Below are 12256 nucleotides of genomic sequence, written 5' to 3'. Positions count from 1 at the left end.
AACACACCTGGAGAGTCAGTCAGAAGACTGCTTGGGAAACTCTGGACAAATGCTCTTTGGGCCCAATATAGTCTTAAAGGCCGCAAGGGAAAGAAGAATTTCCAGGAACTGGAAATATGTAATGTCATAATCCTTGAGTAGTTTCTCAGTTGTTTCTTATTCCAAACATTTTATAGTAAGTTGCAGAAGATAAACTTTATTTTCAGAGCAAGCTAGGCCAAATACTGCATATGAGCCATTGAGGAAATGAGCAGTGTTTTTGTATGCTTAATCATCATTTATTGTAAGTAGCAGTAACATGTTTGGTTTTTGTGTATCTTAACTGGATTTTAAGATGCCTGTCGTCGAACACACACCAAGGTGCTGGAAAAAGTAATTGAGGACTTCATTTCAGAAACACTGAAGTTTGCACCACACAGAGATAAGGTAAGGCTTTTTTAGTTTGTAAAACATTAATAAGGAAAACATAGCACATATAATACAGATTATACTGTATACTAATACTATGTTTTGTTTCCATAGATGCTACAATCTCAGGCCGAAGCAGAGACTTAACACTTAATTAGTTGTTTTACACACAGAACGTATTTTATGTAAGATTTGGAATGTTTCAGTTTGTGGAATGTTTGAGTATATAAAATTGTCATGATCCTGGCTTCTTCTCCTTTTCTGTCTCCCTCTTGTGGTCACATACTCACACTATCACGCACACACATCCACTCCTCCGCTCATTATCACTTTCAGCTGTTTCCCCTTTCGATCCCTTCTCCCCACCTATGGAAGGCATTTTCTGCCAAATTTAAATAAATAAATTAAATGATTAAAATGAAAATTAAAACCAGATTAACGATTTCATTACAGCAAACTGTACGCAAAATATGTGACAAAATTGAGAATTAAAGTAAATGATTTCATTTTCACAGTGACATCCCTGTCAAATTGAAATATAAAATGCAATTGGTGATTTCACATTTGATTTTCAATACAGTCTCAAGGCAAGACTGCCAATATTAAAATGAAAAGTCAAACGTGAAAATAAACTACAAATACAGTTTTTAAAAAGCTGTTTATTAACGCTCACGCAATAATGGTGACACAATTCAAATTTAAATGTAAATTTTACTTTTCATTTTAACTCCTCTTTTATTTCACAGTTTTCATTTTCGTTTTCATTTTCAAAGACAACCTGCATGCAAATTCTATGTTAATGAGTGGGCGTGGCTTATTCAAGTAACGGCGCCAGAGACAGTCGTCGTCGAAGTCTCGTGTGCACGAGTTGAATGCTGGTAAAATCAAAGTGTGAAACAAAATTAAACGGTGGATATATTGTAATCGAGACATGGCGAAATCTGTCAGTGAGCTTTTGCGGGAAGCTGCCGCGGCATTAGAACGTGGAAGAAACAACCAGCCTGACCAGCATGCGTCAAACCCTCGGCCCACTGCAGTTCCTCGGCATGAGTCGCGGGCATCTTCAGTTGCCAGAGAAACTGTTCAGAGTAAGTATCCTGTAGGCCATCTTAGTTATGATGTTAGAATAGACCATAGTCGATTAGGTTCAATCATGTATTAGGCTGTTTTGTAAATTCAACTATTTGGGTGTACAAAAGTCTTAGTAACACAATTTCTACAACTGACATTAATGCCCGCTAGCTTTAACCGAGTACCTCCGCCAATGTTTCATATTCGCGTCTTGCCTAACAACACCCTTCAGCCCTGACTTATTCAGATACAGCACTTGCCTCGAGTACCTTATTGCTTTTATAAACGTTTACCACGCAATACAAATATTAAACCCTACGAATATGTATCTATGCAACCTTCATGAAGTAAAAATCACTAAAAGCTAATTCCTTCCGCTGGAAAAAAAAATAGTCCCTGGCCATAAAGCAACAGAAGTTACATTATTTCTCCATTAGATGGAGAAAAAGACTGTCTTAATGAGTGAGTCAGTCAGTAGAGAAGACTTTTGAAAGGACTCAAACTCCTGATCACGGAGTAGAAAGACGCAACTGACATGACTATAGCCACGGACAACCCCTTAACTTACCTGTTTTAAGTACAAGATATCACACCGGACTTTCAAACTGATGTTTTATTATGAACATAGGACCGACCTGAAGTAAAAGCCTACTGTAAATGCAGGTTCACTCGCGTTCTCGATCTCATCCAGAAGATTTTACTGAAAATGAAAATCAGCATTGTGATTCTTTTTGTACACAAACTTAAAATAACAAAAAGACACATAAACAGCGGGCAGATAGATTCTTACTGGCAACATACTGCATTCATTATAATAATAACTTTATATGTACATGTTTGGGTTGCTTTCTAGGTGTAATTATGGTGAAACTTTTAACAATCCAGACCTCACTAATTTTAAAACTGGGGTTATATGTGGAATGGAGGTATATATAACACTGCTTTTCATGTCTCTACAGGCGAGGTGTCAAGACTTTTTTCACCATACCCTCAGAGCAGTTCTTTGTCCTCTGTTATGCGCAGACGACATACTTTAAAAAAGCCATGCACCAAGACTTACACTCACAAATTTTTCTGTTTGAGTAGACGACGTGACTGCAAAGTACCACACCAGTGGGAAAAGATGGATCTTGAATGTTCAGGGTTGGGAGAAAAAAAGATAGTTTTCCCAGGTACAAGTTTTTCCTCCATTTTGTTTGGAACAATTTTAGTACTTTGAGTTCCCTGAAATATTTTTTCTTTTTTCTTCTAAATATGTCAGATAACGTGGGTGTCATTTTTATTATCGGGTGCTCTCTGGAAAAAAAGTTGGATTCATTTTCTCGTGATTTGTGTTTAATTGACCATTTCATTTCTGTTTCAGATAAGCACTGCACATCTGAAGAATTCAAATCCACATTGCTTTTGGAGTTTCCAAAACTGAAAGATGGTGGGGGGTTTGACTTGCTCAGACCATATGGGGCCACGAGGACAAAAACTTTGCAAGTCATCCCCTGTCCATCAGAAGGGTATACACCACATTATCTTCAAGACACCATTGGAATACATGCAGCAATTGTGTATATAAGGCCTCTCCAGAAAGACCTTGACATGGTAAGTAACCTTAAAGACCACAAGCATGCAGTAAATTAGGGATGCACTGATACCAATACCAGTATTTCTCTTGTAAAAATGCTTCGATGTCCAGAAAAAGAAACACTGACAACAGAGGATGGGGATAAAAAAAGAAGGCTGTCTATGAAGTAAATGTATCTTACTAGTGGAATATTAAATGAAATATAGTAACACATTGCTTTGGTGCGCGAACTGATAAGAGAAAAACGTACAGCGGGAAAAGACGTGCAAGCTGGTCTAGCGCATCTATTTAACCAGAGGTCATTTGAAAGTTTGTAGTTCAGTCCGAAATAAATGGCAAAGAAAGTCAAACAAGAAATGTAGCTTATCACCGTTAACTGAGAGAAAGAGGGCACTTCTGTTGAATGCTCTTGATTGCTGATTGTTCACTCAGCACGTGTTATTTGGATTTAAACTAAATCGTATGTAAGCAAAACATGAACTGTTACCTGATTTATTTAAAATGGGTTGTGATCACTGATCTATATAGATCAGTGGTTGTGATGCCCTACATTATTACAGGACGTGTGTGCAAGTCAAGAAGTTCCATGAATGCAAACATCCAAAGCGTGTGCCCCGCAAACCAGCATCTCAGACAGCGAGCAAATAATGAATTTAATTGTCTTTCACGTTTTGCACTTGTATGGACGAATTCACACAAGTTTATGTAAAATGGCCGTCTTTGCAATTATCTTCTAATATATGTAGAAATTAGAAATGCAGTGAAAATACAGGCATTAGTTTTTGGTATCGGCGAGTATCAAAATGGGAGTATCGGTATCAGACTCGTTCTGGAAAAAGTGGTATCAGTGCATCCCTACAGTAAATGAGTTTATAAATTGTAGTGACAGTTTTTCCACTCCTTTTTTTAAGGAATCGTGTGAACCTAAATGTGGATCTGGGCCACCTGTACAGTGCATTTACTGTGATGAAACATTTAGCCACGCAGAAATTCAGGACCACGTGGACAAATGTATCTTGTGAGTAAATGACCACCTATGGAATTTAAGATATTTGTAAAGCTATATTTCTGTAAGCTGATTTGATAGTGTACTTTATGTATATAACTATATAAATGAAAAACTGATTAAACTTATATTAAGCATGTTTTCTTTAGGGATGAATATCAGGCCCGATACTGAGCTCATGTACTTGTACTTTTAAAAATGCTCAGAAACCAACAACCGATACCAGGCAGCGTTTGTGCACAAATTCAAGTGAACAGAGACAGTATATTTAAATGGGGCAGGAGTCTAATAAATCTGCTGCTTTGTTTTAATGTTAATCAAACAAAGGATAAATAAATTACTCACTGCTCTTGACTAAATAGGTTACTCTTTAACTTTACTAAATTATCCATCTATATTTAAACTATTCAGTAATGAATATGCAGTGTTGTTTCACATTTAATTAATTACTAGTTTTTGTTGTAGTATCAAAATTGGAATAAAGACTATGCCTAAACATTTGTACCACTGACACAATCCTCAGCACTGAGCCCCTCTGGAGCTTCTCTAAATATGTGCTGTGCTATTAAATTAAAGATGAAATATGATAGAGCAAAGGAATGAAGAGTGAAAGTAACATAAGCTCATACAATGCATTTTAGCGGGTTTAATTAAGCATGAAAATATCTAAAGAAATATTTATTTGATGAAAAAATAAGCTGACAAATTTTATTTATATTCTTTTGGTTTCTGTACCAATACATTAAAAAAATTACAAATGCAGTGAAAATACAGGTATAGATTATATGGTATCGGAGAATATAAAAAATGCAAGTATCATAATACAAGGTATCGGACTCGTTCTGGAAAAAGTGGTATCGGTGCATCCCTAGTTTTCTTGATTCTTGTATACAACATGTCTCAAACACAAGAATCAAGAAAACATGTTTAATATAACTTACATTTTCACAGTTCACTTTATGCTCTTTTTTTGTCATATAACAGAGTTTTTCCTCGAAAAAATAGGTCTGCAAAAAAGAAGAGAATTGAAAGAGACGAAAACAGCAGAGGTCAAAACTGTGACAGGCAGGAGATTATTGACCTTGAAGTCAGTGACGAGGTTTTAGAAGAGACCTGTAGCAGCAGACAAGAGCATGAAGAGCAGGTTTCAGAAAGGAGTCATAGCAGCAGAGAGCAGCGTCATGATCCTGCTTTTGAAGGGACGAGTAGCAGGAGACTAGATAGCGGAAATTTGAAATTCAGCAGTGAGGATACTGAAGGTCTTTTTCTGAACATAAGTCTGGCAATTTGCAAATTAACAATTAATTTTTTTCTGCATAAATTATTAAATACTAAAGATATAACCATATGCATATTTTTGCAGACTGGAGAACTGAGCCTGATTTGAACCGTGTCGCTTACATATTTAGACGTTCTCTACTGCAAGAAGTGGAGGATCAGCCAGATCTTGTGGCAAAGATGGATCTACGTAAAAGTCCCGAAGAGAGAGAGCGAGAAATACTGACATTTTACAAAAATCCAGTGACTAACTGGGCACGTCCATTGTCTGTTCTACTTGGAGGTAAGGTTTAATTAGCCAAAAGTACAGTACAGTTTCAGTCATTTGCTCATCCTCATGTCATATCAAAGAAGTATGATTTTTTTTTTTTCTTAGAAGCAAAAAATTTGATTTTAGAAACGGTCAAATCCTTTTTTTATTTTACATATTAAATGTAACTGTCGGTACACTGTGTAATATTTCTCTTATAAACAGGTGATTCTGCCTTTGGAGATGGGGTAAAACGCCATTTTCTCTCCTTTGTTATGTCAAGAGTACAATACGGATTTGGCCTAAATCTGGGTAATTTCTAAAATATGTATTAGTCTATTTAATTTCGATTAATGAGACAAAGCTAGAAGGTTGTATGAAATAGTTTTATTATCATCTGGACATTTCTAAATATATAGTTTTTTTTATCATATTTTCTAGAAAACTGTGGTAAAACATTGTTCTTTAATGGACAAGAAGACCATTTGGTGCCTTCCACTTCTCGGCTCTTACTGGATAGTGACCTTTTCCGAGTCATTGGGCGCATGATTGGACATTCCTTCCTACACGGTGGACCCTTATTCACCGGTTTGAGTCACTCATTTTTTAATCTGTTGATTGGAGAGAAGGATGAGATTGCTGTTGTTGAACTAAAAGACTGCCCTGACACCGATGTGACTGATATCGTTTTACTTGTGAGTTTAAATTCAGCATCATCTATATTGTCAAGTAAGGGTTAATCCACGGCTAGCTGTGCATTAAACGATTTTAATGCACGATGTTGGATGCAAAAATGTTGCCCCCACGTCGTGCATTAAAATCGTTTAATGCAAAGCTAGCCGTGGACTGTCCCTTACTTGTTGCACACCTTTCTAACCCTAACCCAGAATCGAGTATTCAGACAGAAATAATTATTTTACATATCTTCTGTCAAGCTTCAAGGGTCTGGAAATTTGACCAAAGATGAATGTGACCAAGTAAATAACTTGGCAATAAACTGGGATCTCCCACCAGTAAATGATAACAACAGAAAATGGTTGGCACAAAGCATCCTTTACCATGCAGTAAGTGCCATTGATTCAGTAATGTATTTTTTACTATTGACATACTAAAATAAAATAAAAACATTATTTCTATGATATCAGAAATATATACTGTGATATTTAGTATAACAGCACTGTGATGCTTTGCTTTCTGTATCACACTTCTTGTCTGTGTTCCTGATTTCCCAAATAGGGATTCATTTTTTTTTTACTTTTGTTCAGTGACCAATTTTACAGATTACATATTTTACATCATTAAATAATCCCAATTTAATTCATTCAGGTCATTGGTCGGAGGGAAAAGCAAATTCGACAGATCAGACTGGGGTTAAAAGACACAGGAGTCTTGCGCATGATCAAAGAACGGCCTGCCCTGATTGATGTCCTATTTCCAAGGGCGTCAGCTCAAATTATTGAGCCAGAGGTATTGTTGCATTTAAACCATATACCGTTTCATCCATTAATTGCATAAGTTTGGTTAAAATAGAGAATTGGTACAGCAAGTTCTAGATAAATCTTGGCTAGGCAATCTAGTTAATTTAATTTGTCACCATTAACCCTAATTCAGTTTCAATCAGATGCAATGTATAGTATTTTTTTGCTTTGTTTTTTAGATGATCCTTGACAGAATTATATGGCCAACAGTTGACAGTGATGATGAAGACTATGGTTGCTTTAGTCTGGAGGACACATTCAAGATAACTGGTTTCTTTCGTCAGTACATTGAAAATGGTAGGTTAAAAAGAAAACACCCCTAATACAGAATTATGAAAAATGTTTCACCTTAACTTGTACAAACCCATTTTCTGATGTAAAGATTACCTTAAAACCACATTTAAGTGAAAGTACATGAACGACTTAAATTCTAACTTAGACTTAAGACCCTCAAGTTGTTCCAGACCTGTATGCATTTCTTCCTCCTGCTGAACACAAAAGAAGATATTTTAAAACAATATGGGTAACTATTGATCTGTCCCATTGACTTCTATATTATGGAGAAAAAAAATACCATGAAAGTCAATGGGGCCCATCAACGGTTAAGTTACCAACATTCTTCAAAATATCTTATTTTGTGTTCAGCAGAAGAAAGAAATGCATACAGGTTTGGAACCACTTGATGGTGTGTGTAAACAGATTTTTTTTTTATTTTGGGGTAACTATAGTATTTGTACTAAATGTAGGCTCTAAGATGCATTAGTCCCCAACACCTAAGAAACATACAGTGGAAAACAAACCATTCATTTGTATTGAGAGCGATCATGCTTATTTTCTGAAGTCGAATTAAAACGGAACACCTCAATATTGCAATAATTCAAGGTCGGCACAGCATCCTCTTAAATGTCAACAAACAGGTGACAAATATCCTTCAAAAAAAATTATTCAGTATAACAAATAAATAAAATAAAGTTTAGTAAGATGTTTAGGTCTCATCACTCACTGCAGCAATTGCTGCCTTTACATGCTATCAGTATTAATGGAAATACTAGTTTCCTAGTTTAAAAAATTTGACTTGAATACCCTCTAATGTCAAAAATTATGTAATAATAAAAATTATTTAACAGGGAAGTAGGACATTTCTGATTCAGTGAAGGCAGCATATGTCCTCATCTCATATATGAAATGCCTATGATGTTACTTTCTAATGCACTCACATTTGCGTAAAGTAGCCTTGTTGACAAGTTTGGGTAATTAATAAATACATGTACCCAAATACTTTAAACCACTGCCCAGTGCCCATTTTTAAAATCATTATTTAACCTAAAGGTTTTTTTTTTTGGCATTCTTCTTTTTTTTTTTTACTCAGAAAAGGGTATGTACACCATGGTGTATTCATAAGTCTTCTGAAACAACACAATGTAATATAATTGTATTATATTATTGAACAGACTTTTAGTAAATAATTCACTCTGAAAATTAAAAATGATTGAAGATTTCTATTTTTACACAGGTACACCAGAAGAGCTGATGCAACTCATTCAGTTCTGGGTGGGTTGGGGAATTCCTCCTCAGAATCTGCATGTAGAGGTGTCCTCTGATGTTGCAATGCCAACTGCATCTACTTGTAGAGAAACCATTAAACTCCCAGCAAAATATAGCACTTATGAGAGTTTCCATAAGGACCTGAAAGCTGCTGTATCATCCACAGAGGGTGGGTTTGGTTTGGTGTAATTATCGTTCTGTGTACTAATATGTAACTTCAGTTTAAGTAACTTTTAGAGTTAAAGTTATAGTTCACCCTTAAAGTTACACTATCTAAAGGTCACAGATAAAACTACAGGTTTGCTTTTTTTTTTTGGCTGTAACTAGTGGTGCGTGTTTGCTGATTAAAAAAAAAAAAACTGTTTTGCACCTTAGTTTGAAAGAGTAATTTTTATATTACATATAAATGATATTTTCTGTCCTATTACAGTGGTAAGTTAACTGTTTTGTTCAACAGTCACTCTGAAATGTCAGACAAATAAAAGTATTTTATTCAGATTTAATAAAATGCAGTGTTTTGTTAGGTTTATTGAATCCATGTACAATAAACTGGCTGGAGAGTTTATACCAACATCTTGAATGCTATAAAATACGGTAATTTACAAAATGTCCAATAATTGGTGAATTTTAGTGATTGTGTTGTAGTATGTGTCAATGGCATCTGAAAACGGCACATTGGGATTCGGCAGACTACCCAATTCCTCTTCAGTTAGTTGTCGAGGTAGAGCTACTTCAGGAATTTGTACTCCATCGTTATCGTGACTTGGGGGTCCATCCCAGTCGATCCCATAATTTTCATCCACCTGTGGTAATTGAAAATCAGTCATATTGTTGGTGGACAGAGAGAAAAAAAAAAGTAGTTATGAAGTAGAAAATGGCTTAAGAATTAAAAGGTGTAGTATGTGATTTCTAAGAAACAAACAATTTTGATAGAGGTCTACTCTGTGTGAGCCGAAAAAAAATATGTTTGTACATAGTCCTGGTTGTATAAATAGTAGGAAAAAAATTGATCTGACCAATCAGACATTGCAACAAGACACGTTTAAAGGCAATCAGCAATAAGAATGTTGATTTCAAATCTCAACGGTGTTTTCAGCAGTAATCAACAGTCACTTGTGCACGTTTAAAGGGAGTTCGCTTTAAAATGAAAATTTTGTCATCATAAACTCACCCTCATGTTGTTTCAAACCTGTATGAATTTCTTTCTTCTGCTGAACAGGAAGATATTTTGAAGAATGTCAGTAACCAAACAGTTAACTGGTCCCATTGACTTCTATAGTAGAGGGAAAAAATATATACTATGGAAGTCACTGGTTACCAACATTCTTCCAAATATCTTCCTGTTCAGCAGAAGAAAGAAATTCATACAGGTTTGAGGGTGAGGGTGAGTTTATGGTGACAATTTTCATTTTAAAGTGAACATTAAAATCCCTTTAAGGGTTAAAAAAAAAAAAAAAAAAATTATATATATATATATATATATGTGTGTGTGTGTGTGTGTGTGTGTGTGTGTGTGTGTGTGTGTATATATATATATATATATATATATATATATATATATATATACACTGTACAGCATAATATACATACATAATCTGATGCATGTGTGTGTAATATATATATATATATATATATATATATATATATATATATATATATATATATCTGATGTCTTACTTGAATGGTGTCATCAGTATTGTTGGCACTGTGTCTTAACCAAAGCTGGACAGGTGACAGGTTCCCAGCAGTTCTGATGCAGTGGTTGTTCCAGGCATCTTTAAAGAAGGCAAAAAACTCCAGTGAAGAGCAAAAATGTCAATCTCAGAATCTGGATTAAGTACTCCCTCTGTCTCCATGTTGTAGAAGATGTGATAGAACATGCTTAAAACATGTTCATACACATCTCTCCAAAGCCTCTCTATTCTGTTGGGGAAGGAGTTAAGATACGAGACAAAACTAATTATGGGAATCATTTAGTCTGGTGTTTTATACCATTTAACCTATTCAATATTTACCTCTGGTTGTGTTCACTCCTTCCTGTAACATGAGAATTCCTGTTTTCTCCTCTGTGTGCCACCATGTACTCAGCAACTGCTATATTCTCCCCACCTTTGTCATATCAGACTCTTGATGGGATACCATACTGATTAACAGCAGATATGAAGTTGCTGAGCACAGTGGATGCACTGTTATTTGGAGACACGGAAAGATAAACTATTAGTCGGCTGAAACCATCGATTCCACCATGAATCACCAATCTCCATCTACAGAATAAACAAGCTTGGGGGAAGGGGGAAGATAAAAATATTGATTAGATTTTTTTTTATTTTTTTATTCACTTAATAGTTCTGCATTCAAATTTTATTTTATTTTATTTAGAATCAACTTTGTAAATGTATTTTAACCAGACCTGTAACACAAGTTAAATTCAACATGCTTTAAATTGTATAGAAAAGCATTAAAGTTAAATGTACATTTAATTGTAAAAATATTATCTAAACAGAAATCATACCTCAGCAAATACTAAATGACAAAACAGCCAGCTGAAAATAACATTTATTTTTCAACACCAAATACTGGTACTATTCTCTTAAATGTGAATGATAAAAATATTAAGCTTAGTGTGCTGGACTTACTTTGAACATGGAGACCTCTTGCTTGAAGATGACCATGAATTATTCTGTACCCTGAGTTTGGATACATTCTCTGTATTTCCTCAATGGTGCTGTCAAGTTCTGCATCACTTATAGTTGAATACAGATCAGAAACCCTAGATGAAATGATCGAAGATATTAACCCTGGTCACTGCAACTACATAGGCTTCTGTAAATCTGTAACCCCTATGGTGTAACTTCAACCATATCAGGAAAAAATATTGAAAGAGGATGTTCAGAATGAAGGATGCCTTTGATCTTGCCTGATTATTAAAACAATTAATAAAATGTTCATTTATATTGAAAAAAAGTAGTGAAAAAGCTTTAGATTATAAAAAGAGGTATGTATTTAGAATTATCTGCATAGGCTTACAATGTTTTTGGGAAACAGCCCTGGTTGGGTGTTGGTCCAGCTCAACCACTTAAACCAGTCCGGACCATAAAATTACAAATAGAGAAAATAATATAGGTTTACATGGAGAGAGAAAAAACTGAATTTTCGATGTTAATAACCGTGGAAAGTAACGTACGTTAACTTATCCAGTCTGTTAAAAATAGAATTGTAAATACATGCGCAACATGGTGAAAGCTGCCTGAGATCACCACTTAGTTAACTTTGTCTTACCTCAAATGATGCGGTTTCATCCTCCGTCTGATGGTTCTCTCGCTCGCTCCGAATAAGTTCGCGAGCTCTTGAGCAGTAAAACCATTTAGAAGATGCATCCTTAGCGTCTCTAATGGGATGTCATACCTTGGACGGCCCGGGCCGACGAGACTCCCCGGAAAATCTGATGTCTGAAGGCACTGCACAACCTCACTAAGATTATTTATAACTCGAGGATCGACATCGGAGTTTGTGACGGCTGCAAAATGTCCAAGTGTATCCAAGATAGATTCAACTCGTAGCAAAATGAAGTCGTCATCATCATCCGAAATGTTTGCTAGCTGGTTTAATTCTGCTGCTATACTGGCCATAACCGCCATTTTAGC

The 12256-nt window shown here is 35.4% G+C and overlaps 2 protein-coding genes across 3 annotated transcripts; one reads left to right on the top strand and one right to left on the bottom strand.

Annotated features, from left to right (window-relative positions):
- Positions 1–1339: 1339 nt before the first annotated feature.
- Positions 1340–8922, top strand: LOC113093120 (uncharacterized). Its single transcript, XM_026258956.1, has 11 exons — positions 1340–1496; positions 2843–3072; positions 3967–4073; positions 5067–5320; positions 5425–5622; positions 5815–5901; positions 6031–6284; positions 6525–6653; positions 6916–7056; positions 7247–7364; positions 8581–8922. Exons 1-11 carry the CDS (start codon positions 1340–1342, stop codon positions 8799–8801), a joined length of 1896 nt encoding a protein of 631 aa, XP_026114741.1. The 3' UTR covers positions 8802–8922.
- A 205-nt stretch (positions 8923–9127) lies between these two features.
- LOC113093121 (uncharacterized) lies at positions 9128–12256 on the bottom strand. Of its 2 annotated transcripts, XR_003287710.1 has the most exons (5): positions 11892–12256; positions 11249–11382; positions 10628–10892; positions 10290–10535; positions 9128–9415 (listed from the first exon to the last, which is right to left on the bottom strand). XR_003287710.1 is itself a non-coding variant. In XM_026258957.1 (4 exons), the coding sequence occupies exons 1-3, from the start codon at positions 12248–12250 to the stop codon at positions 10732–10734; spliced, it is 654 nt and encodes a 217-aa protein (XP_026114742.1). In that variant the 5' UTR covers positions 12251–12256; the 3' UTR covers positions 9128–9415; positions 10628–10731. The 2 variants fall into 2 exon arrangements, 1 of the variants encoding a protein (XP_026114742.1); XM_026258957.1 differs by lacking the exon at positions 10290–10535.

Source organism: Carassius auratus, unplaced genomic scaffold (assembly GCF_003368295.1).
Source record: "Carassius auratus strain Wakin unplaced genomic scaffold, ASM336829v1 scaf_tig00214891, whole genome shotgun sequence".
In the NCBI taxonomy this organism is placed as follows: Eukaryota; Metazoa; Chordata; class Actinopteri; order Cypriniformes; family Cyprinidae; genus Carassius; species Carassius auratus.
Note: the sequence above shows the minus strand (reverse complement) of the source record. Positions and strands in the feature narration are given on the sequence as shown.

Bases quoted from the DNA above. Each gene is read 5' to 3' on its own strand.
- LOC113093120 (XM_026258956.1), top strand. From the start codon at position 1,340: ATGGCGAAATCTGTCAGTGAGCTTTTGCGGGAAGCTGCCGCGGCATTA. The intron at 4,074-5,066 runs GTGAGTAAATGA...TCGAAAAAATAG, and splicing joins CACGTGGACAAATGTATCTT to GTCTGCAAAAAAGAAGAGAA. The intron at 7,365-8,580 runs GTAGGTTAAAAA...ATTTTTACACAG, and splicing joins TCGTCAGTACATTGAAAATG to GTACACCAGAAGAGCTGATG.
- LOC113093121 (XM_026258957.1), bottom strand. From the start codon at position 12,250: ATGGCGGTTATGGCCAGTATAGCAGCAGAATTAAACCAGCTAGCAAAC. The intron at 11,383-11,891 runs GTAAGACAAAGT...CATTTCATCTAG, and splicing joins ATGAAACCGCATCATTTGAG to GGTTTCTGATCTGTATTCAA. The intron at 10,893-11,248 runs GTAAGTCCAGCA...CCTTCCCCCAAG, and splicing joins AAGAGGTCTCCATGTTCAAA to CTTGTTTATTCTGTAGATGG.